Genomic DNA, 27,048 nt, shown 5'->3' on the forward strand with positions numbered 1-27,048 from the left:
GATTTACTGTGGTGCCCATTTTGCAAAGTTACGCAAGTACTAAATCATTGTATACCTGGAACTAATATAATGTTACATGTCAGTTATACCTCAATAAAGATAAACTTCATTTAATTGTAGTTACTAACATTGCATTAATATAATAAAAATTTGAAGTTTCTTGTTATTAAACTTAATTTTGTGTGTAATTTTCTACATTCAGCTTGCTCCAGTTGAACCATGACTGCAGGAGGGGTAGAGGGGGGGGAAGAGAGAGGGGGAAAGGTGGAGCAGATGGGCGCCTGTCCTGTGTGCCTTGACCGGGAATTGAATCCAGGATATCCACACACGGGCTGACACTCTACCGCTGAGCCAACCGGCCAGGACCCATTGTAGCACTTTGTAAAACTCTCTCCTGCTGAAACATCGGATTGTTGTACATACCTAAGCAGTCTTTAAAATTTAGCTCTGAGCCAGCTCTTTTTAGCCCCCCAGCCGGGAATTACAGCAGTCCCTGTGTCCCTGCTACTTCAGGGTACATGCTCAGCACTCTGAGTGGTTATTTTGAGGTTCCAGTCCCTTGGTGGGCAGGAAGCACCTCCTCCTTTTCCCCGGGGGACGTAGGGAAACACACACACACACACACACACACACACACACACACACACACCCCACCTAGTTTCTTTAAAGAAGTCCTTTCCATTGTCCCTTGCAGTTCTGACAGTTAATGAATTGTAATTCTTGACAAGGGTAGGGAACTGATGCCTGGGAGCCAGGTTTTGGCTACCCTGCTCTATGGGCCTTGCACTTCTCTTTAGACTGTGAAAGTGTCCCCTATTGTTTTGATTTTGGCCTTTGAGGCCCCTGCTGAAACTCAGAGAGGACAGGAAAAGTTGCATTTGACATCCTGTTATATTAGCTGATATTATTGTTTTGTCTACCCACCAAGTAATAACGTAGTGGTTGAAAGCACAGCTTTGGAGAAAAATGGAGCTAAGTTTGTGTTAACTTGAGTAATATAACCAGTTCAATCTCATCTTCCTCATTAACAAACTGTGAGAATTAAATGAATAATGAAAGTAGGTTCTAAGAGCACTGCTTGGCACATGCACACATTTAATAAATAATCATTATCATCATGAATTTATTTTTTTAATCACCAATTAAAATGTCACATTACTATGCAAACATACCTCTTTTGCACCTCCTGGATTTTTTTCTCTATACATCTCTTTACATCTGAAAATATTTGAATAGTAGTGATTAAGTTCTGCTGATCAGAAATATGTAGGAACTGGCCTGACCTGTGGTGGCGCAGTGGATAAAGTGTCAACCTGGAAACGCTGAGGTTGCCGGTTCAAAACCCTGGGCTTGCCTGGTCAAGGCACATATGGGAGTTGATGCTTCCTGCTCCTCCCCACCTTCTCTCTCTCTCTCTCTCTCTCCTCTCTATAATGAATAAACAAAAAAATCTTTAAAAAAAAAAAAAAAAAAAAGAAATATGTAGGAACTGAACTAGCCGGAGACCTCTGACTTGACCTCAGTCATACCATTAGAGAGCAGGAAGTGCCCTCTGTTAAATTATAGCCTGAGGAACAGTGGTGGGATAATGGACCATATCATTCTACATTTTTTAAACTTTGAAGTTACAATTTTTCACTTAAGAATTTATTTTATTGATTTTAGAGAGAGAGAAAGAAACAGAGCGAGAGAAAGATGGATGTGTTGTTCCACTTATTTATGCATTTATTGGTTGATTCGTGTATATGCCCTGACTGGTCAAACCCACAACCTTGTGTCCTGGAACAATGCTCTAACCAGCTGAGCTACCAGGCCAGGGCATAAACTAGTCTTTTATTTAGTATAATTATTATGTTTCAGTCCAGGGATGTGATTTAATAATTATTTATATATTAATTAGGATATGTTATGTATTGCAGGAAAATTAGTTTGCATTCCCTTCACAAACATTACCTAATCCAGTGGTTCTCCCTAATCTGCAGGCCCCCCAGTGGATGCCTGAAACTGGATATGCCAAACCCTGTGGATAATATGTTTTTTCCTATACATATATATCTATGATAAAGTTTAATTTATAAATCAGGCACAGTAAGAAATTAACAACAATAACTAATAATAAAATAGAACAATTATAGCAGTATACTGGTAATAAAAGTATGTGAATGTAGTCTTTCTCTCTCTCAAATATCTGTTGTCTCTACTTACCCTTTTTGTGATGATGAGATGATACAGTCTGCCTGGTGAGATGACTTGGGGTGGATGACATAGGCATTGAGATGCAGTAGTAAGGCTACTGTTGACCCAATGATACACCAGTGAGGGATCATCACCTCATGATGATGTCATGTCTCCCATCCACAAAATTAATGCGTTTTCCATCTTAACCAGAAACTTGTCACACACTGTGGCCATAACTTTTGCAGTTTGAGATGTGACAGCAAAAGTAGTATGGATTTCTTTTTCCTTCTTCATGATTTCATGGATAGATTTATTTTTACCATAAATCTTAGCAGCTGCAGCATCTGACTTTTATTCTTTCCTTATTAAGTTGAAAATTTTTGCCTTTTCACTTAAAGGAAGTGCTTTATGGCTTTTGTTCAACATATCTGACTTGCCAGAATTTCACTACTCTTGTGCTTTGGAGCCATTATTAAGGAGAGTAAGGCTCACTTGACCACACGCACTGTGTTATCACAACAATTAATCTGTTAACTGAGAGGGCCACCAAGTGACTAACAGGCAGGTCGTGTACACGGTGAGGATACGCTAGACAAAGGGACAAATCACTTCCCAGGCAGTACAGAAAGAGATGGAGTTAGATTTCATCACACTGCCCAACAGTTTGCAATATAAAACTTTGACTTGTTTATTTCTGGAATTTTCCATTTCATATTTTCGGATGGCAGATGACCACAGGTAACTGAAACCATGGAAAGTGAAACCACAGATAAGGCAGGGATACTTTGCAGGGAGCAGGTGATTTAGACACCAACTGAGTGGCTTGAGGAATCAGCAGAATTTTAGAGCTTTGAACACTGGATTACCACCTGGTGGATCAACTAGACATTCATTATCTAACTTTGACTATGAGAATGCCCACTGTACAAATTTAACTTTTCTTAAACTCTTTGGCCAGAAAAGTAAAATTTTATGTTTTGCTATATCCCTGTCTCATCTATTGATGAAACATTTTTATACCTTTTATATATAAAAATTTTGCACCCCAAAGGAATTTCTAGATTTATAAAGGAGACATATATGACAAGGCATAAGTTGCTGGCAGCTTGGTCCTTATATGGCTAATGTGGAAATCAGGCAATAAATTTTAGCGCACACAGCAGTCCTGGCTCTTGTGAGTCTAATTTCCAAGTCTACATTGGTCTCTGTCCCCCAAAGGTAGTCTTTGGAAATCAGAATTATCTACCAAATTCTAAGAGGTATGGGTTAGCTGAAGAGTCTGCTGCCACATTCCTAGAGATTCTGGATTGTTCTAGAAGTCCTGATCTAAACTTGGCTCGCTTAATGATGTAAGAAGCTGATTTGGGAAGTTAGTTCCCTTCCTACTTGCTAGAATGCCTGTTTTGCTAGTGGCCTATACATGCTCTTAGGACTGGTACATTTCTGGTGGGAGTACAGTTTATAGTAACCATGCCTGGGCTGTCTCTAAACCAGATTGCTAGCTGAAACACGAGATTAAGGTGTGGCTGTGCAGAGCACAGCGACTGTTGTGATTTCTTGCCTCGATGTTTAGACTGAGGAAGGGTTTTCACAAATCACATTCTTCTTTCCTCTTGGCTGTAGTGTGTCTCTTCCCTTCTCTAGGCTTCTTTTATTTTTCCTTGTCATTCAGGAAAGCCTAAGGACGCACAGACATAAATGACCTCTGTAGGCATGTACTCACACATCTTTCAAAATTTAGTTCTTAGTATCTAGATATCAGTAGTATTGTTGAGAGAATAGGTCTTAAATGTTCTCACTACCAAAAAAATGGTGGTTATGTGAGGTGATGAACACATTAACTAAGCTTATTGTAGTAATCATTTCACTACATATATGTTTATCAAATCATCACATTGTACACCTTAAACTTACACAGTGCTATATGTAAATTATATCTCAGTAAAGCTCGGAGAAATAGTTATTGCTTCCTCTAAGTAGTTTTCTTTAAATCTCAAAAGAAAGGGTTGTTTACATTTTATTTATTCTTAAAGATTTTATTTATTTATTTATTTATTTGTATTTTTCTGAAGTTAGAAGAGAGGAGGCAGTCAGACAACTCCCACATGCACCCGACCGGGATCCACCCAGCATGCCCACCAGGGGGTGATGCTTTGCCCATCTGGGGCATTGCTCTGTTGGCGGCCGGAGCCATTTTAGCGCCTGAGGTGGAGGCCATGGAGGTGTACTAGGTGCCCGGGCCAACTTTGCTCCAGTGGAGCCTTGGCTGCGAGAGGGGAAGAGAGAGACAGAGATGAAGGAGAGGGGGAGGGGTAGAGAAGCAGATGGGCACTTCTCCTGTGTGCCCTGACCAGGAATCAAACGGGACTTCCACACGCCAGGCTGACACTCTACCACTGAGCCAACCAGACAGGGCCAAAGATTTTATTTATTGATGATTTATTTATCTTATTTATTTAGAGAGATGAGAGGAGGGGAAGAAGGAAGTATCAACTGAAGTTGCTTCCAATATGTTCCTTGACCGGGCAAGTCCAGAGTTTTGAACTGCCAACCTCAGCACTTCAGGTCAACACTTTAATGCCACTGTGCCACCACAGGCCAGGCAGGTTGCTTACATTTTATATTCATAGAACTTTTGGCCACCGGTTACTTTAGCAGACCCCTGAATATTCTCAATTGACCTTTGTTAAATGGTAAGCTTTGAAGTTGATGCTTGTGTGAGTTAGCATACTCTGTACTCATGGTCTCCTGAGGGTATACAAGCTCATATGTAAGGATGTGAAAAGAGCATTGGAATTGTTGTGTATATCTGTTTTCACCTTAAAAAACAATTAATTAAGCTTTACTGAATGTTTATACATTTTGATACTGGTGCCTCCCCTTGTCAGATTTCATCTAAGCAGATATTCCCAAGGGGAAAGTGGTCATTCCCCAACAAAAGCAGTTGACAGTGACATCCTCACTTGCTGTTCACTTTTATCCGTTGCAACACATAGCAGTTTTCATGTGTCCAAGTAGTTGGATTTACGAATTATATTTTAACTGATGGAATCATTACAATCCTTTGAAAATAAGATGAGCAATAGCCATGAAAATATTTTATACCTCACCGTAATTCTCTAGTTTGTTAAGAAGTATTTTAAAAATTTGCTGACGAAACAGAGGCAGAGGCGGGATCAAAGGGACCAGAGGGAGAGTGGTCAGAGGGAAAGTAGAAGAGAAGATGGGATCAGAGAAGGGAAAGAGATTAATGAAATTATATTTATATATACATAACACAGCATTACAGAGAACAGGACAGCACATCCTGGAGGGAAGGGGGAAAAGCATTGGAGGGAGGGGGCATGGTAGGACCGAGGGGAATAAGGGGTGGGGGGAGATATAGTCGGTGGGACACTTGAATCTATGTAAACACAAATTAAAATCATAAAAAACAAAGTTGCCGACTATAAAATAAGTCAAAATTTTCCTTTAAAAAATAAAATTTCCGGCCCTGGCAGGTTGGCTCAGCGGTAGAGCATCAGCCTGGCGTGCGGGGGACCCGGGTTCGATTACCGGCCAGGGCACATGGGAGAAGCGCCCATTTGCTTCTCCACCCCCCCTCCTTCCTCTCTGTCTCTCTCTTCCCCTCCCGCAGCCTAGGCTCCATTGGAGCAAAGATGGCCCGGGCGCTGGGGATGGCTCCTTGGCCTCTGCCCCAGGCGCTAGAGTGGCTCTGGTCACGGCAGAGCATCGCCTATGGTGGGCGTGCCAGGTGGATCCAGTCAGGCGCATGCGGGAGTCTGTCTGACTGTCTCTCCCCATTTCCAGCTTCAGAGGAGTACAGAAAAAAAATAATAATAAAATAAAATAAAATTTCCAATATTGTTGGTTTTCTGTAATAAGTGGTGAGTTGCTGTCTCAAGGAAAAAAACACATTGTTCTTAAAATATTTGTAATTAATATTTTAGTGAGAGTGAGATGGTTAGTTTATCCTAATAAATAATCTGCATTAAATCAACCTATTTAATTTTTAACAAAACTAATGAAATATTTTAAAATATGTCATGCTTTAAAATTTTTTACCTTTGTGTGCTTTATAATAAGCATGATGTCATTATAGTTGTATATATCTATACTCATAAATATACATAAACCAGTATTTTTTCCCATGGGAGTTTGGAATCAAGGTTTAGAGATCCCTGATTTAGATATTATGAATTATATTGCTCCATATCAAAATATCTTTCTATCCCTGCTGTAACAAAAATACTGTAGCCTGGGTTGTTTAAACAACAAAAACATACTCACAATTATAGAGGCTGGGAAATCCTTCCTGGCCTATAGATGATAGATGGCCATTTCTCCTTGTATCCTCCCACAGTGGAAAGATTATCTCTATCTAATCTCCCCCCTTTTTTTAAAAATTTTTTTAAATTCATTTTAGAGAGGAGAGGGAGAGACAGAGAAGAGAGACAGAAAGAGAGAAGGGGGGGAGGAGCTGGGAGCATCAACTCCCACATGGTCCTTGACCAGGCAAGCCCAGGGTTTCAAACCAGCAACCTCAGCATTTCCAGGTCGACGCTTTATATCATCTCCCTTTTTACAAGGGCATTAATCACTAATCCCATTCATGAGGTCTCCATCCTCATGACCTAATTACCTTCCAAAGCCCCACACCAAATCCATCACATAGGGCAGTGGTCCCCAACCCCCGGGCCGCGGACCAGTCCGTGGGCCATTTGGTACCGGTCTGCACAGAAAGAATAACTTACATTATTTCCGTTTTATTTATACTATTTAAGTCTGAACGATGTTTTATTTATTTATTTATTTATTTTAAGTTTTTTTTATTTATTTATTCATTTTAGAGAGGAGAGGGAGAGACAGAGAGAGAGAGGGGAGAGACAGAGAGAGAGAAGGGGGGAGGAGCTGGAAGTATCAACTCCCATATGTGCCTTGACCAGGCAAGCCCAGGGTTCCGAACCAGCGACCTCAGCATTTCCAGGTCGACGCTTTATCCACTGTGCCACCACAGGTCAGGCGATGTTTTATTTTTAAAAAATGACCAGATTCCCTCTGTTACATCCGTCTAAGACTCACTCTTGACGCTAGTCTTGGTCACGTGATACATTTATCTGTCCCACCCTAAAGGCCGGTCCGTGAAAATATTTTCTGACATTAAACGGGTCCGTGGCCCAAAAAAGGTTGGGACCACTGACATAGGGACTAGGGCTTCAGCATATGACTTTTGGGGAAACACAAACATTCAGTGCAAAGCATTTGGTTATGGGAATAACTCATAGGGCTACACAGCTGTGGCAAATAAAACCTCCAGGAATACACATTGGAGTTAGTAAATATCAAAGAATTGCAGTTATTTGGAAGTTTTTAAAATAATGTGGATTACTAACTGTGTAACACAGTCACAAAGTTAGCATCATTCAAAGTCTTTAAGCCTCAAAAGTCTGAATAGAATCTGCATTAAATCAACTGTCATTTTTTATGCTTTCATAAAATAAAACAACCTCAAAAAATTCCCGTGACATATCTCAACAGAGTTGTAGAACTGTTAAAGAATTCAACTTCTTGGGGTTTTTTTTGAAGAATCATATTTCTTGCTTTGCATTAGGCACAATAACTGCTTGAGAAGTTTATTGTCTATTATTAGTAATAATAGAGTTTTTTAAGTTTCTCTGCTATTTTGGGACTCATTTTTAGTTACCTGTAAGTCTGTTTCCTCTGATAGGAGTGAGATAAAAGACTAGTATCCTGTATGTGCTTGCTTTGAAGATTTGTTATTCAAGGAACGGTCGACAAGATGATAAAAGTTTGAAATCTAGGAGCCAGTTTGACATGCACTTATTTTTCTCGTTACTCTATCATTTTCTTTAAATATTTTTAGCTAAATTTAAAATACTTATTTTTGTAGGTTTTATTTAAAAATTTATCCAGAGGCTTTCCAGGTAACATGCTATAGTAATATTTTAGTTATACTTAATAGAAAATTCAAAAAAGCAAATAATGTGAGCAGTTCAAATTTCTACCAGTCTTCCTGAGCAGATATTATTTTGAGTTTTTCCCTGGCACGTTTCATTTTCCTCTTCTGCAGCAAATGCAGGAGTGACATTCTGACACAACTTAGTGTCCTCGTCTGCGACAAGTACAGGAGTGACATTCTGAGACTTAGGTTTATTTTAGGTCTTTCAAGGCAGCATCACAGAAGCATGTGCTCCTCTTGGCTGTTAATGGTACTTCTCTTTTCATTTTCATTTCTGAGTATCTTTTTTTCTAAGTATACCTAGCAAGAATGACTCCAGAATATTAATATTATTGAAGTTATGGAAAACAAATATCTGCTTTAAGGAGAAGTCAAAATTGGAAAACAATTACAGGATATTAACAGGTGTAATGGGAGCACACAGAAGGTGTGATTATCTCTGGGTTAAGGGCTAAGGGAGGTGTCGGAGGTGTCACAGGGACACTTTGAGCTGGTCTTGAAAGTACATTGTGTGTTTGTGAAGTAGTTAATAGTAGTTGTCATTTTTTGTTTTGTTTTGTTTTTTTGTTTGTTTTGTTTTGTTTCTGAAGCTGGAAACCGGGAGAGACAGTCAGACAGACTCCCGCATGCGCCCCACCGGGATCCACCCAGCACGCCCACCAGGGGAGATGCTCTGCCCACCAGGGGGCGATGCTCCGCCCCCTCCGGGGCGTCGCCCCACCGCGACCAGAGCCACTCCAGCGCCTGGGGCAGAGGCCTAGGAGCCATCCCCAGCGCCCGGGCCATCCTTGCTCCAATGGAGCCTCGGCTGCGGGAGGGGAAGAGAGAGAGAGGAAGGAGGGGGAGGGGTGGAGAAGCAAATGGGCGCTTCTCCTATGTGCCCTGGCCGGTAATCGAACCCCGGTCCCCCGCACGCCAGGCCGACGCTCCACCGCTGAGCCAACCGGCCAGGGCCAGTAGTTGTCATTTTTTAATCAGTTATTTTATGCCTGGAACGGTCTTAAACACTTTACATCATTTCATATTTAATCCTCACAACAACCTTATATCTGTATCTTTTGTGCCAGAGAGTGATAAGACATGTAGCAGTTACTTAACCTCTTTGCACCTTGTTTCTTCGTCTGCAAAATGAGAGCAACAGTAGTATTTACCTCATGAGTGGTTACATGAATTAAATGGGTTAATATTGGTGAAATGAGTTGAACTATGCCTGGCTCAGTAGTTCCATAGTGCTCAGTAAGTATTATCACATCCAGAGAACCTCCTGGGGCAGGAACTATAATGATCACGATTGATTAGAATCTTGGCCTATGGTGGTTAAGAGCACTGTTTACTGGGATATTTAAAATGGTGATGGATTTGCATGGCTAATTTCAAGATCTCTAGTCTGCAGATAACTGCCTTTTGGTGCAGGATGGAACACCTCTTTGCCTTAGAATATCTGCACCTGACTCAAGTATCGGAGAGATGGGACCCAGGGAGTATTCCAACAAATGCTCACTCTATAGATAAGGATCATTCCATAGATAAGGAAGCTGCTGGAAGGATTAAGTAATTTGACTAAGGTTACACAGCCAAGAAAGAAGTCTGGTTGTACTTGAACTCTGGTAACTCTAATCTAGCTTTAAACTTCTAGCTGATGCAAATTATTCGATGTTGGACCGTAGCCTGTGAGCAAGGCAAGCTGCAGGAGTCAGCCGGAATCAGAGGGTGAACGATCTTAAATGTCATGTTAAGGAGTGTGGATGCTGTCTTGTCTCTGGTACACCATGAAATATTTACATTTTTAATTTTGTCACTGATACCAGAAACTATTTTAGTAGCAAAATTATATTTTGTGTACACACTATAAAAACACAGATGTATATGTACCTATGACATTTTTTCAAAGCTTTAAATCTCTTCATGGTTGGCTTGTCCCATTTTTTTCATTATATTTGTTGGCCATGTATCTATTTTTCTATTTGTTAGTATTGACTAGCACCACAAATATTAGCAAGGATCAAACATTTAAGATATATTTGTGGAGGAAAAACTTAATATTGAGGAAATTATGTTTACTAATTTACAGTAACTTATGCAAACTGTTGTGGGGGGCATTATTCAATAATTTTATTTAGAAATTAAATTTAATGGGGTGACATTGTAAGAGTATGTAGGTTTCAGGTGAACATCTCTATAGCATTTGAACTGTTGATTGTGTTGTATGCCCATCACCCAAAGTCAAATCATTTTCTGTCAACATATATTTGTCCCTCTTTACGACCCTTCCCCTCGACTCCCTCCTCTTTATAACCCCTTCCCTTTTAGCTATGTCCATGAGTCTCAGTTTTATATCCCACCTGTGAGTGAAATCATATAGTTCTTAGCTTTTTCTGATTTACTTATTTCACTCAGTGTAATGTTCTCAAGATCCATCCATGTTGCCATAAATGGCGATATATCATCATTTCTTTTGACTGAGTAGTACTCCATTGTATATATGTACCACATCTTCTTTATCCAATCCTCTACTGAAGGACACTTTGCTTGTATCCATATCTTGGCCACCATGCATTATTCAGTTTTGATAACAAAACCTTGGTTCCATTTTTGAAAGTCCATTGTTCTTTGGGCAAATGTTTTTATAACCACGTTGTAAGATTATAGAGCACCACTAAAAGGTTTTACCTGGTTTATGACTTGTTCATATCTAAGTTTTAGAAATAGCATGCTGACAAGAAGTTTGGAAGGGAGTTGATATTGGAGGCAGGTAGGCCATAGAAAAGGTTATTATTATGGTAGATCTAGAAGAGTGATAAGAGCATAAATTAAGGTTGTAATGTGGGTAGAAATGAAGAGAGTGACATTCAAATGGTTAGATTGATGAAGATAATGTACCCACACCCATACATATAAATGAGTTAGTACAGTTGCATAAGAGCCATTATTGGGCACTTACTTTGTACAAGACACTTTATATATTATTTCATTTGATCCTTTCAACGACTCTGCTGGTGAGTTTTATTCTCTTATTATAAATTAAGGGTTGGATTGATTAAGAACACAATGCCACACCACCAAGTAAGTTGCACAGAATTTAAATCCAAGTGTCTGGCTCCAAAACCTGTGCTCTTTGTATCATATACCATGATGCTTTTCTTATAAATTAAACATTGTGGTCTCTACCTATATTTTATAACATATCTATTTCTATGGTTTATCTCATTGATTGCTAAGTTAAAAGTGATTTATTCTGTTCACCTAGGAACAACTTTGCTACATTCAAAGAATCTTCTTTTGTCTTTCCCTCACTCTAAAAAAAGAACTTGAAAAAAATTTTTATTAGCCCTGGCTGGTGTTCAGTGGTAGAGCATCAGCCCAGTGTGTGGATATCTCAGGTTCGAGTCCCAGTCAGGGCACACAAGGGAAGCAACCATCTGCTTGTCTCCCCCACCCCCTCCCCCTTCTTCCTCTCTTCCCCTCCCACAGCCAGTGGCTTGATTGGTTCAAGGGTTGGCCCCAGGCACTAAGGATAGCTCAGTTGGTCTGAGCAGTCAGCCTCAGGCACTAAAAATAGCTCAATTGATTCAAGCATTGGCCCCAGACTGGGGTTGCTGGATGGATCCTGGTCAGGGTACATGTGGGAGTCTGTCTCACTATCTACTCTTCTCTCACTAAGAAAGCCAAATATAAAAGGAGTGTATTTTTTACTAAGAAAGCCAAATATAATAGGAGCATATTCTCTCTCCAGAATAGTTTTTTGCATTTTTAACCTAATAATAGAAATCAGTAAGCAACAAATTGAATTATAGTATATAGGCCTAGAAACTGGCTTTAATAAAAAATCAAAGGCTCTTTGTTACTAAAATATCTGGAAGTGTTTTATTCTTCTCTAACTATAGTTGCCTATGTGATAACTTATGTTTTTATACATTTTTCCAGGGGTGTGTTCTTTTCTGTTTTGATGTGTAAAAGGCTTTGGGTTTGTAAACAGTTTCAGTGCTTGAAGTTGATCTTGCAATAAGATGTTCTCTTTGAAGATTGGTGTCCTGATAGACTTTTTCTAAACTTGTTTTATACTCTAGAAAGAAGTTTTCAAAATTTTTTTATCCCTTTTGATTGTAATAAGTATTTTCCCTTGCATACATGGAATGTGTTCTGGGTATTTTTTTTCTATTCTATACTATCTTGTTTCATTAAAAAAATTTTAAGACGTCCTTTTCCAATTAGGATATAGAAGGACTGAAAAGCATTTGCTCTCATAGTAACAAGAAAATCTTACACAAAATAAAAAGTCATCTATTTATCTGGAGCTCGTGAATAGCAGTAGGTGCAAGGAAACTGATAAATTAATTTCCAAAGTGAATTCCTTTATAAGTGAACAGAACCACCGTAACTTTTATACCTGGGAGCGAGCACGTGATCTGGATGCAAGTAGCTCTGACATAGGTGGTGAGGCTTTAATAAAGGAAAAGGAAAGTCACCTCCCTTAGTTAACTGTGTGGACTGTTGGAATTAGCATGTGGATTGAAATCTGGAAGAATCCCAAATGCAAAAACAAACCAATTGGCCCAATAATTGTCTGCTGTCTTTCTGTTTTCCAGTTTTTACTATGAAAGCAGCATTGCAAGAGGGTAAGAAGGCACGAAGAAACTGTGTAGTCCCATGTATTGTGCAGTAATGCCCTGCCACAGTTAAATCCAAGGGTGAGCCAAAATATCTGAAACAGCAGCCAAGCTCTTTCCAGGTCAGATATTGACAGGATTAAAAATGTAGCCAGTCAGGAGGTTAGAGGTTTGGCTAATCCCAGGTGAATTCCCTGTAATAAAATCTGCCACCCAGCCTTAGTTCAACTTGACTATAAAAGGAATCTGAATGGTCAGCTTCTCAACCTAAGTACCAGACAGAGGCAAGTATTGAAGTCTCAGAAATGCACAAAGCAAAACAAGCAAAAAAATATGTATCTTTTCCTGTACCTTTCAATTATAGGCAATATCAAGAATATAATTTAAAATCACAAGATACTAGAAGAAACAGGAAAAATGTGAACCATAGCAAAGAGAAAATATAGTCAATGCAAGGAAACCTGAAGATGACCCAGTTGTTGGAGTTAGCAAACAAGGACATTACATTAAAGTTCTTCAAGTCTATAATATGTTACCTGACCTGTGGTGGCGCAGTGGATAAAGCGTCGACCTAGAATACTGAGGTTGCTGGTTCGAAACCCTGAGCTTGTCTGGTCAAGGCACATATAGGACTTGATGCTTCCTCCTCTCTCTCTCTCTCTCTCTCTCTCTCTCTCTCTCTCTTCTCTAAAATGAATTTAAACCCTTTGAGTAGTGAGTTTTTTTCATACTCGCTGACCCCAGGAGTCAGTTTTTTTTCAAAAAGTGAAATTAGTTCCAGTTACAGTTTTATTAACTTAAAATTATGTTTGATAACCAATTTATGGAAACAAGAAGACCATACATTTGCCTTTTTTTGCCTTACACATTTTAAAAATAAATCATAATCTGGATGGTCAGGAGGCACGAGGATGTACTACCCAAAAGATTTAAAAGTCTATAATATGTTAAATAATATACAGGAAAAGTTAATATAATGGATAAAGAGATGGAGTATTTCAGAAGAGAAATCTAGATGTTAAAAAAAAAAAGCCAACCTGACAAGGCGGTGGCGCAGTGGATAGAGCGTTGGACTGAGACGTGGAGGACCCAGGTTCGTAGCTTCAAGGTTGCCCGGCTTGAGTGCGAGCTCATCTGGTTTGAGCAAGGCTACCAGTTTGAGCCCAAGATCACTGGTTTGAGCAAGAGGTCACTCACTCTGCTGTAGCCCCCCAGTCAAGGCACATATAAGAAAGCAATCAATGAACAACTAAGGTGCCACATGAAGAGTTGATGCTTCTTATCTCTCTCCCTTCCTGTCTGTTCCTATCTATCCCTCTCTCTGACTCTCTTTCTGTCTCTGTCAAAAAAAAAAGAAAGAACCAAATAGTAAATTTGAAGCTGAACAGTACAATAGCTGAAGTAAAAATCATTAGTGTAATTAGAGCCCCAAAAGGGGAGAAGAAGGAATGGGCAAGGGGGGAAATTTTTATATTTTTCTTTAATTTTTTTTGCTTTAAAAAATGGATTTGATATAAAACATCAGCTCAAAACCTAAGAAGCCCTACAGACCTCAAGCAATATAAATATAAAGAAAACCTGTACCTGACCAGCGGTAGTGCAGCTGATAGAGCATCAACCTGGGATGCTGAGGTTCCTCGTTCAAACCTCAAGTTCACCAGCTTGAGTGCAAGATCATCATCATGATCCCAAAGTTGCTGGCTTGAAGCCCAAGGTCACTGGCTTGAGCAAGGGGTCACTGGCTCAGCTTGAAACCTCCCCCCCCCCATCAAGGCACATATGAAAAGCAATCAGGAAACAGTTTAAGTGAAGCAACTAGGAGTTGATGCTTTTCATTTCTCTCCTCCCTCTCTCTCTCCCTCTCCCTCTCCAAGGAAAAAAGAAACACACACACACACACATACACACACTCTCTCTCTCTCTCTCTCTCTTAGGCAAAGATAAAGCAAAGGTAGAGTAGCATGACCAAGCGGTAGCACAGTGGCTAGAGCATCAGACTGGGATGCCGAGGACCCAGGTTTGAGACCCCAAGGTCTCCAGCTTGAGTGCGGGCTCATCTGGTTTGAGCAAAAATCTCACCAGCTTGGACCCAAGGTCACTGGCTTGAGCAAGGGGTTACTCAGTCTGCTGAAGGCCTGCGGTCAAGGGACATATGAGAAAGCAATCAATGAACAACTAAGGTGTCGCAACAAAAAACTGATGATTGATGCTTCTCATCTCTCTCTGTTCCTGTCTGTCTATCCTTATCTATCCCTCTCTCTGACTCTCTATCCCTGTAAAAAAAAAAAAAAAAAAGGTAAAGAGTAAATCTTAAAGCAGCTAGAGAAATAAAGGCCACATTATGTACATGAGAACTAACATAAGAATGGCTGCAAACTTCTCATTAGAAATTATGCAAACTGCAAATCAGAGGAACAGTAACCTTAACTAAAGAAAAGTACTAACAACTTAGAATTCTATATCCAGCAAAATTATCCTTTAGAAATGAAAGTGCAGGCCCTGGCTGGTTGGCTCAGTGGTAGAGCGTTGGCCTGGCATGTGGAAGTCATGGGTTCAATTCCTAGTCAGGACACACAGAAGAGGCACCATATGCTTCTTCATCCTTCCTCCTCTCACTTTTCTCTCTCCCCCTCCCCATCCTCCTCCTGCAGCCATGGCTCTATTGGAGTGAGTTGGCCCTGGGGTGCTGAGATGGCTCCATGGCCTCCACATCAGGGCTAAGAAGAGTTCAGTTGCTGAGCAACAGAGCAAACACCCCAGATGGGCAGAGCATTGCTCCCTAGTGGGCGTGCTGGGTGGACCCCAGTCCCCATGGGGCACATTTGGGAGTCTCTCTCTCTCTGCCTCCCCTCCTCTCACTGAATAAAAAAAAATGAAAGTGCAATAAAGTTAGTTTAGAATAATGAAAGAGGAGAAAGTTTGTTGGCTGCATACCAGCACTATAAGAAATATTAAAGGGAATACCCAGAGAGTAGTGATTAGTCACAATTTACAAATGAGAAAACTGAAACCTATTAAGTTAAAGTGATTTTCCTAAGGTCACACAGCTAGTTTGCAGGGTTAAGACTAACTTGATTTCTTCTGATTTCTAGTCCAGTGCTCTTTGTATGGGGAACAGTCTGGCATATTGAGTGAGAAAAGCAAATGACTTTGAGCAGTCATATTCAGGTCTCAGTCCTAGCTCCGCCAGCTGTTGGGATCGTGGACTATGGAAAAAGTCTCTCATCTTTATTTTTCAGATGGAGAACATGGTAAAGAGAGATTAATATGTACTTTATATGGTGGAGAGGAGGATTATAACGTTTGTTAAAGGACCTTGCATATTGTAGGCATAAAATAAATATGAGTTCTCTTCCCCTCTTTCTGCTATGCTGCCTTTTTACAAACAAAAAAATCAAAGGTTTTCCTTAGGGTGGGCTTGTGGGCTGGTCATCTTTCCCAGAGATTTCTATCTTTAGTCTTATCTGTTTCCTGAAATAAGTCACCCTTATGACACGAGTAGTGATTCTGTTTCTATTTTACTGTGTTTCTTCTAGTAGCTGAGTAGTTGGAATCCTTTGGTGACGCATTTTCTTTAGGTAACCATTCTAGCACTAAACTTGAACCTAAAAATTTTTAAATAGGCATCTGCTTCTAAGTTTCCTCTTTTCCAGAACAAAAGATGAGCTAAGAGCCTAAAGCGAACCTGCAATGAATAGTATAGCATTCTTGGGGGCTAAATGTGTGCTTGGACAAAAAAATCTCAGATTATTTACAGTTGATTTTAGCCAAAAGGCCAAGAAGCAATTCAGAATATTTGTATGTTTAAGAATATGATGCTGTGGACAACCTGTTTTAGATATCCTGTTTAAAATCTGTTGTTCAGAGAAAGGTGATACCAGTTCTACAAAATTTAGGCTTGAATACAATGATTTTTGTTTAGGGCAATTAACATCTTACCCAGCATACACTGACTTTCCAAAAGGGTCCGAAATTCCTTTGCATGCAGGCATTAAACCTTACGTGAAAATTGACTAGATTGTTTCACTGAAAGTTAGTTAGATTGTCCCACAGGTGAAATTCACTGTGTTTAGATTCTGCTTACTTTAGTCACAAGGCTAGGATACAGAAGAGCAGTGCACCTGCTCTGAGGGGCCCTAACTTCAACAAAGGTGAGCATTTGTTTTTACATTTGATATTGCCATGTTTTCCTTTAAATTTCCCCTTAAAGCATCATTCAGATTTAAGAAATTAAATCCTGTTGGCTTTTCTTTTTTTTGCATGAGAAACAAAGAGCTAGTGGCAATGACTCTGAAACAGCATCAACACACATCATTTATATTTGTGAGTGAATTCCATGGATTAAACCATTTGTTGCCAGTAATTTTCAAGTTTAAATTTATTTATCCATAGCAGTTTTCATCTTTTCCTTCTCAGTTTGACCCATGCATACTTAAAACACATTCACAAGGAAAAGAATAAAGAGTTAACAGGGACTGCCCAAAACCCCTACCAGGCTCCTAGGAGAGAGAAAAATACTCCCAGCCTATCTTATAGTGAAGAAAACCTGAGTCTCAAGGGAACCCTAAGATCCTTAGGAATCCTCTGTAAGTATCAGAGGCAAGAAAAGGATGTTCAGAGTTTTGATAGTGAGCAATTGCTGATTGGCTCTTCAAATTCTATGCATTAATCTCTTTGATATTAGGGGGGTTTGTTTTTTTCCACCCACATGAGTTTACTTTACGGTGTTTTAGAATGATTTCTTTTTGCGTCAGACCCACATCAAAGTTTGTTTGCTGGCAAAGCTGGTTTTCCTACAGACCTGTCAGGACAGTTGAAATGAAAGCTGATGCCAGTCTTGCTCTGCCTAGAATACACATCGGTGTGCATTGTGCGTGCATCAGTTTTGGTCAGCTACACTGACAGAGCTGGGCCAAGATATTTTCCTGCCTGGTAATCAGGGCCACACAGACAAAGCTCGAGGAAGGATGACCCCTGCCTCAGGAAGTTTTGAATCAGTTGCTATTTATAACTCATATACAGTAGAACTTGAGATCACTTCTTTACTCAGTTGGTAGGAAAAGTTCTCTGCCAAATATTACATTTGAGAAAACAGTTTATGGGCCTCTATGAGTGAAGTGCTCTATGTGAAAGGAAGGAATGTGACAATGACTGTAAGTATTTTTGCTGATTTGGGTCAAGGGTGTGGTGGCAGAGATGTAGAAATTTCAGTCAATGACATAATAGGTTATTAGATTTTAAAGCAAGTGATAGTTAATGGCACCTTTGGTTGTCTTTCGTACTGTGTGTATGGAATCCTGTGCTTAATAGTAACGTTGAAATAAGGGTATATGAAGGGCTAATATTATCTCTCAACATAGGATAGGAGGAGGAGGAAATTAGCTTTTGGTGTGTTTCTTGTCTAACTGGTTCTTCCTTTGGATGTATACATAAACCATTGGTTATTTGCGATGTATATATATGCTTTTAATAATATTCTGTAGGTCCTTGTTTCATTAAGAGAAGGTTTCTTAAAGAATTGATTATAAAATAATATTGTATACTACTATGTATAATCTCTTATAAAACCTCATTCTGCCTAACTTTAAGACATTAAATATGGCAGAACGTTAAAGCTGACAATTTGAGAAATACTCTAAGTGATATTTTAGGAATGCCTTTATGGAGTTGAGTTACTTAATGGATGATGGGTACATTTTTACAAATTCAGGGTAAGTGAATTATTTAGGGATAGGTGATGTTTAAATTAGAAAGTTATAAAACTATTAACATATTCTTGTCTTATTTTAATAGAATTATCCAAGATAAAGTTGCAGCCACTTTCAACAAGGATCAATGACCAAAAAAATTTTATAAAGAAATTTCCAAGTTAAAGATGAAAGACAAATACTGGAATTATTTGGATTCTAATTGACAGAATAAAGAACATAGTATTTCACAGTTACGTAAAATGGAACCTTAGTAAAATTCATCACTTTGGAATGTACCCACCTGGGAACATGGATGTTGGTTTTTCTCGTTCTGCTGTTCAGACACTGTCAAGAAGCCACTGCAAAAATATCAGACAAAAAATTTCTCAGTGGGAGGGAAGGACTAATGGTATATCTAATCCAGAGAGGTGGCACCAGAAGGACTTTGGGGTGAGATATAATTGTCATCAGGAGATTCTTCTGAAGAAGAAGCTTGTTGCTGAGGGAAACAGCAAAAGGTTGGATACAACCAGTTCTCAAAATGTTGGTCTAGATATTAGTGAAGATGCCAAAAACCACACTCAAATTAAGGACAAAAGTGAGAAACGTGATTATGATGATACTCGCTTCATTAAGAATGAATCAGAATCCAGTTGGGTGTGTTCTCGGGTCAAACAAATTGAAAACTGGAAAGAGGTCGTTTTGGATCCAGAGACTTCATTACCTCCAGGAAATTTCTATACCTCACAAATACTGTGGAAGAAAATCGAGGCACTTCCCCCAGATAAAGTCTTAAATTTGGCTCTAGAACATTGCGTCTCTCCAGAAAAAGAACTGAATTTCAGAGTTCTAGAGAGTTCATTTGGAGTAACCAAGAGCTTAGAAAATATTTACTCTGAACCTGAGGGGCAAGAATGTGGACCTTCTATAAATCCTTTGCCAAAACCTCGTAGGACATTCAGATATTTATCTGAATCTGGTGTTATGCCGTGTAAAGAAAGAAACTGTGACAGAAAATACTGTGAAAATAATTCTTGTGCAGGGTCTTCTTTGGCCTCTTCTCGGGAAACTGAACCAAAACAATGTGGTGGAAAAATAAGAGGGAGATCGAAAAGGTATGTTTTTATTCAATAGGTAGTGGTTTGTAAGTATTTCCCTTACTAAGAACTTCTTTTTTTTTAATTCTTTTTGAGAGAGAGAGAGAGTGGAAGAGGGAGTGGAAATAGAAGCATCAACTGGGTTGTTCCACTTAGTTGTGCTGTTGTTTTTCATATGTGCCCTGACCGGAGCTCGAACCAGCAACCTCTGGGGTGGAGGCAGTGCCCTCAAGATCTTGAGCTGGTGACCCCGGGATAAAACCAGCGACCTCGGCACTCCAGGACATCACTCTATCCACTGCTCTACCAACCAGAGTTTCTTTTTCCTTTTAACCAATTTCCATTCCCCTGATTTGATTATATAGATGTTGATTAACCCGAGGGGAAGATTTATACAAGAGGAAATAGTCGAAGCATGGCTAATATCCAACACAATCTGCTGACATAAGAGCATCGGAAAAACTTGCATTTTCTATCTTTAAGCATGTGTAGAGCAGCAAGTACATTCTTCTACTTCCTTTAGAGCATGCTGGCCTTAGCCTCCCTTTTCATTAGAGAGTGAATTTAAGGAAGGTACCCAGTGAAGAACATGAAGGGAAATGGGCTAAAAGCCTCCAATTTTTTCATGGTACATACAGGGCACTGGCCTAGTTTATTCTTAGGTACCTGATAAAAAAAACACCTTTGTAATTTTGCACCCTAGTCCTTTAGTTAGTGATGTTTGTTGTACCAATTTAAAGAAAACTAGATAGAGTTTTAAATGATAGAACTTGGCCTGACCTGTGGTGGCGCAGTGGATAAAGCGTCGACCTGGAAATGCTGAGGTCGCCGGTTCGAAACCCTGGGCTTACCTGGTCAAGGCACATATGGGAGTTGATGCTTCCTGCTCTTACCCCCAGTCTTTCTCTCCCCCTCTCTCTTTCCTTTCTAAAATGAATTAAAAAAATTATAAATGATAGAACTTGAACCTGTATCTCCTTTTTTAAGGAAATCCTTTGAATTTGAAGATATCCAGCACTTTCGAAATCGGAACACACAGAAGATGCACGAAGAACTTGGAAGAAATGCTGGCTCAGCACTTTACTACACACAGTCTGAGGACAATATCTATGAGGATATCATATGTAGGTGTCCACAGACTTTGCAATGACATGGAATGACTATGTGTTTGGTGGAGCCCAGAGCTATGGGATGATATTTTCTTTTACAATCCTGCAGTTTCTTGCGCCAGATTTTTCTTTCTAATATGGAAATTTTTGTTATGTGAATTATTTTATTCTTTAATGGATTATACAACTGGTTTAGCAGACTGCTCAGTTCAGAAGTAGATGTTTATAGCGCAGTATTTTGAGAACTTTTTTAGCTTGGTAGGGTGCCTGAGTAGATTACAAGCTTCAAGTGCCATTGATTTAAGACCTCCTTCCCTCCAGCAATGCTGAACATCTTTAACCAGTTTTAAATTTTTCTTTTCCTAGCAGTAATCATTTTGCTTTCATTTCATTATATTCCTCTAAACTTTTTGTTGTTATTGTTTTTCAAGATCCCACCAAAGAAAATCCATATGAAGATATTCCAGTGCAGTCTTTTCCCATGTGGAGATCCCCTTCAGCGTGGAGGCTCCCGCCCCCTAAGAGTGCCTTCAGAGCGCCCAAGGTATAACCAGAGAGTTAACATAAGGAAACGTGAAATCTTGTTTACGGTCCCTACAGAAGGGGTGGAAATGGCTTTACTGTTAGGGTCAAAACTAAGAGGCCCTGAAATGTGGGGGTTTTATTGTTGTCAGTGGTGGCTTTTTGTTTTGTTTTGTTTTGTTTTGTTTTGGGGGACGGCACACAGGTCTTTGTTTTCTTTGGTTGGAGGGGTGGCTTGTTTGTTTTTCAGCATTTCAGAAATTGAATATGAACACTGGTAGACAGGCCATGAAGTTTGGGTTCACTGTAGATAGTCACCACAGCCCCCTGTTAGTCGTATCTCCCTATGGCCTCAACTTGTCTGCTCCCTGGAAGCGTTCCCCACCCGGGAAGCGAGCTGCCTTGAGTCGGTGAGGACTCTGACCTCTGGTTTTCTGGGATCTGATTGCATTGTAGTAGAAAAACTTGGATTAGAAAACTTGAAAAACTGCAAATGATGAAAAAGAAATTATGGTATCCTCACATGAGATTATTTTAAAAGAAAGAAATCTTTTTCTGGAATAGCTTTGACCTTGAGAAGGTAGGGGTTGACTAGATCAGTGGTCCCCAACCCCCGGGCCATGGACCGGTACTGGTCCGTGGACCATTTGGTACTGGTCTGCAGAGAAAGAATAAATAACTTACATTATTTCCATTTTATTTATATTTAAGTCTGAACGATGTTTTATTTTTTTTAAATGACCATATTCCCTCTGTTACATCCGTCTCAGACTCACTCTTGACGCTTGTAAGTTTGACAATTATATTTAAAAATACCAGTTTTTAAGCCGGTCGCATAATTTTATTTTGTGCATTTATCCGTCCCACCGTAAAGGCTGGTCTGTGAAAATATTTTCTGACATTAAACCGGTCCGTGGCCCAAAAAAGGTTGGGGACCACTGGACTAGATGATCTCACCCTTACCACTACCTCGTCTTCTGTTTTAGCTTCCTCCCAAACCTCAGTTTCTTCACCGGAAGACTATGGAACTGAAGAACTCACAAGCTTTTTTAAGGTCAAAGTTCACAAAGGATACCACTTTGCCTGTCACTTTAACTGAGTGGAAGCTTTTCCGTGCTGGAGAGGTTGCAAACAGGAAAAGAAAAAATCTTCCGAGGGTAAGGACTCCAGGACTTGCTTAATTTGACTCTTATTTAAGCAAACAGACTTTAGGCTGGTACGAATATAGGTTAGGACTAACCTACTATAACTAGAAGATTGGAAAGCAGCTTTAAGCTTTAGGTTTTTGCTCATGCAGAAAAATGCACGATGGCTTCCATGAAGGTTTCTTGATGGGTTTGGACAATTGACTTTAGGTAGAGGGCTTCACTTCAGCTACCTTAGTTCTCAGGACACAGCCTGTTCCAAGGAAGCACTGGCATGCCATGTCCAAGAACATTTCATTAAGCTGGCTTCAGTGTTCTCACTCCTTTATTGTTTATAATTTATAATAAAAATCATCAATTTATACTTGCCAAAGTGAATTCAATTTTGTGCTTGAGTTTACAAATTTTTAGTAATTACAAATATACGCCATTAAATTTGGAACAAATATTTTCATTCAGAGGAAGGAAAAACAAAATTTGACTATTACTTGGAAATAGAAGTTCTTGGCAATTATATTAAATAAGTTATTTCTTTCCCAAGGGAGAAAAGGCCAAAAATCTGTTGTTATTGCAACGAGAGCCCTTGGAACCAAAATGAAGAAAATGGGATTATTTGTAGACAGACATATATAATTAGGAGAGATGCTTGAGAAATTACATGAAAATATTTTAAAACTCTTTATGTTACTTTGTTCTTCCGTAATTCAGAATGTTTTCAGGATTGCTGTTAAGAGATGAAAAAAATCAGACATTTATATAGTATTTCTTTCCTTAATCCCATCTGAGTTAGCTGTACGTATTCATTTAGCACACAATTTTTGTACCTGATTTCAACATTAAACAGAAGTCACAGCTGTTTCTTGGTTTAGCAACCGATTGGTTCCTTGGGAAATATTCTGTTCCATAATTACTTTAATTCTTCTGTTCTATTTCCTGCCCCTCCCTCTTTAATATGTGCAAAGTTAAAGAGACAGTTCCAAAAAGCACTAATCTCTCTCCGTGAAAAAAATCATTAGCTGTTTATTCTCCTGTGGATGGTGAGGAAGAGTTAAAAATCAGAAGTTGAAAGGATTACCAGGCCTTCAGCAGTCTGTCAACGAAGCAGCATCCCACACAGCCCAGAAACAACTCCTCGTGGTCGCAGGACCCAGAACACAAACACAAAAGGGACTACATTTAAGATGTGGTTCTTGGAATGGCATTAACAAAACTTAGGCATCATGGACTGTAGAGTTTAATGAGACCCAAGGAGATTTGCAGTGCTCTAGAGTTCGTGCCTCAGTATTTCCCGAACTGCGGGACCCCTGAGTGCTTGAAGTGTGTTCTCTTTCAGGCTATAGGTGATAGGTTCCAACTTTTTCTTTTCTGATATTTCCCAAAGGTATGTTTTATTTTGTTTTGAGGATTGTGGGATGGGGGGAGGATGATGGGGAACTCTTAATTGTTGGGCAGGAACAGACTCTTAGCATTTCTACCTGTGACCTTCCTTGAATTACCTGCTTTTAGGATGTTCCTCTTGCAATACAAATTTTCGCTTGGAGTATCTTTAGGAACAACATTCCACAGGAAAGCTGTTTGCATTTGTTCCCCTTTGATGCCTAGAGCCATCCTGGAAGAGAAGCTGGTTTCATAGTTGGAAAATCACTGATCTAGTCCATATGCCTCTGCCCCACCCTTTCTTTCCTTCCCTGCCATGGAAACCCTTGCTTGCGGGAGTAGATTTCCTAATGTTTCTCATTGTTTGTGTCAAGTGTGTACAGCAGTGTGGTTTCCATCATTTCTTAGGAAGCTGTTCTGCAGTATTTCCTACAGTTAGAAGACAAAAGTAGGCTCCTCTCCAACTCATAACCAAAATTTAAATTCTACTTTATCTCATATTTCTAGAACAGATTGTTCCCTTTTCTATATAATAGTTGAGTATACTTTGGAATATACTTTTCAAATGCACATTAATATTTACGCTTGTTTTGTTCATTTTGTAACCAAAAATACATGTTTACTCTCAGACAGCTTTCCTGCAGCCCCTAACAACACCTTTCCACATTGGATTTTCTTATTCAGTTTTTTATAATGCTAATATTGAAGCACACTGATAATTTTTCACTTGAATAGCAGCTACAACAATCTTTAAAAGAACAAACTCATCCAAAAATGTGGTAATAATCTGCATATTGGAAGCACATGTCTCTCACATGTTATGTTCTTGCACTGGACTGACTCACTGCCTATGGATTGCCAGCATCGCTAGAGAAACAAAGACGAAAGAGAAAGAGTGCTTTTCTCAAGCATCACTGTTGGGCATCATTGTATAGATATAATGTGCCTAACAATTGTAATGCTGAGCATTAAATATGTTATTTTTTTTTCTTTTTTCTTTTTTTTTTCATTTTTCTGAAGCTGGAAACAGGGAGAGACAGTCAGACAGACTCCCGCATGCGCCCGACCGGGATCCACCCGGCACGCCCACCAGGGGCAACGCTCTGCCCACCAGGGGGCGATGCTCTGCCCATCCTGGGCGTCGCCATATTGCAACCAGAGCCACTCTAGCGCCTGAGGCAGAGGCCACAGAGCCATCCCCAGCGCCCGGGCCATCTTTGCTCCAATGGAGCCTTGGCTGCGGGAGGGGAAGAGAGAGACAGAGAGGAAGGAGAGGGGGAGGGGTGGAGAAGCAAATGGGCGCTTCTCCTATGTGCCCTGGCCGGGAATCGAACCCGGGTCCTCCGCACGCTAGGCTGACGCTCTACCGCTGAGCCAACCGGCCAGGGCGCATTAAATATGTTAAATCAGGACTAATAGTTAAGAAAAAGCTTGGAATTTTAAGAAAAAGAAAAATATATTCAATACATGAAAGAAACTAATTAGTTCCTCCTTTTAAAAGTGGCTATTGATCAACTTTATAATTCTTTCCTCTTTTTTTAAGCCCAGTCTGGATGTATGTCTATGTCTGTCTCTCACACACATGTCCCAGCAGCAAATCACTTAATAATGTTTATCAAATGGAGCATAGTTATTGTACTTGATCATATTTGAGAGTCTCCTAACTTTATGACATTTTAAAAATAAATAGTAATATTAGTGTTCCTAGTGGAAAAGAGAGTATTCCCTTTGACAAAACCTTTCCAAGCATCATTATTCTCTCTTTGCTAAAAATTCCTGGGAGCAAAAATAACTGAGCCCCACCCTGCCTTCCAAGTGAATGAGTATTCTACTTCCTACTCTGGGCAAGCAAAAACTTGAATCTCATAGTGAGGGCTTGGTCACCCTGCTGAGTGTGGTAGCCAGATGCCCTGCACATTGTGGCATGGCATGACCAGGGCTCTCTCGAGGAGCCTGTACTGGCTTCCTCTGGGCAGGGTCCTCCTTCTTTTACCCATGTTATATGGGCTTTGTGTCAGAACATTTGTCTTAATAAATATTTTATTTGTTTTTTTTTTCTTTTCATTTTTCCGAAGCTGGAAACGGGGAGGCAGTCAGACAGAGTACTGCATGCACCCGACCGGGATCCACCCGGCATGCCCACCAGGGGGCGATGTTCTGCCCCTCTGGGGCGTCGCTCTGCTGCATCCAGAGCCATTCTAGCACCTGAGGCAGAGGCCACAGAGCCATCCCCAGCGCCCGGGCCATCTTTGCTCCAATGGAGCCTCGGCTGCGGGAGGGGAAGAGAGAGACAGAGAAGAAGGAGAGGGGGAGGGGTGGAGAAGCAGATGGGTGCTTCTCCTGTGTGCCCTGGCCGGGAATCGAACCCTGGACTCCTGCACACCAGGTCGATGCTCTACCGCTGAGCCAACCGGCCAGGCCCTTAATAAATATTTTAGATTCAAAATGAGACATGTCAAAGTTTTAATTTATAAAATGTATCTATCTTAATGAGAATCACAATTAATACTGTTAAGCCTCGAACTTGGTGTTGGTTTTACCTTGTCCTTTTTTTGTCTTTTTTCAGCTTGTATTGAGAATAGATGACATCTTTGAATCAAAGAGAGGGAAGAAGAGAGTGAAGTTACACCCTTTCACTGGAAAAGATGTGCCTCCTTCAAAAGGTAAGAGTTGTTCCAGCTGTCCATCGCTGTCAGCACACAAGGGGAGAGCCATTATATAGTTTAATGTGCGATGTGAATGATAATTTTTGGTTTACTTTCCTGTCTTAAATTTAAAACTTCTTTAGGCTAAGGTACTAGTTCTTATTTTTCCTCAGGCCCCTTTTATTTAGTTCTGTACCAAGTGATAACTATTGGATGAGTAAGTAAATAAATTTTAAAATAATTATAAACCAATGAGACTAATTTTCGTAGGCAGATTGCTTCATTATTTTGTAGTCCTACTTTGATTTATAGTCATTTATCAGTATAGACACTTCCAGTGGAGACTAAAGGCATGTGGTACTCAACTTGTAGTTTTATCCTTCAGATGCCTAGATAAAGCTTATGTTGTCCTTTTTTAATTAATTTTTATTGGAGTATAGCTTTCAGGGGTGCAACTCAATACAACATCTGCACAGCGCATCATGTGCCCATTGCCCCAAGCTAAGTCTTGTCTTAATTAAGAAACTTTTCACATCTGGAGTGAATTATTAGACTTTTTTTAAAAACTTATGCAAGATTCTTGGTTGTCTGGCAAAGAATATGCAAAATTCAGCAATTTCTGTCTGTGAGATTTATAAGTGAGAAACACCAGCCAAGTCATACCAGAAGAGTGTATTTCATATTTTTGCGGACTTTCA

At 39.8% G+C, this 27,048-nt stretch overlaps 1 protein-coding gene across 3 annotated transcripts in view; it reads left to right on the forward strand.

Annotated features, from left to right (window-relative positions):
* DENND2C (DENN domain containing 2C) overlaps positions 1 to 27,048 on the forward strand; it is a 78,950-nt gene that overhangs the window by 21,300 nt on the left and 30,602 nt on the right. For 2 of the 3 annotated variants that reach the window (XM_066352832.1, XM_066352833.1), the window contains exons 2-6: positions 18,559 to 19,570; positions 20,540 to 20,676; positions 21,093 to 21,205; positions 22,170 to 22,340; positions 26,272 to 26,368. In XM_066352832.1, coding sequence (XP_066208929.1) covers positions 18,747 to 19,570; positions 20,540 to 20,676; positions 21,093 to 21,205; positions 22,170 to 22,340; positions 26,272 to 26,368 — 1,342 coding nt within the window. In that variant the 5' untranslated portion in view covers positions 18,559 to 18,746. Of the gene's footprint in view, positions 1 to 12,744; positions 12,847 to 18,558; positions 19,571 to 20,539; positions 20,677 to 21,092; positions 21,206 to 22,169; positions 22,341 to 26,271; positions 26,369 to 27,048 lie in introns of all 3 variants that reach the window. The other variant, XM_066352831.1, reaches the window with a different exon arrangement.

The sequence above is a fragment of the Saccopteryx leptura genome, chromosome 11 (genome assembly GCF_036850995.1).
Source record: "Saccopteryx leptura isolate mSacLep1 chromosome 11, mSacLep1_pri_phased_curated, whole genome shotgun sequence".
Lineage (NCBI taxonomy): Eukaryota > Metazoa > Chordata > Mammalia > Chiroptera > Emballonuridae > Saccopteryx > Saccopteryx leptura.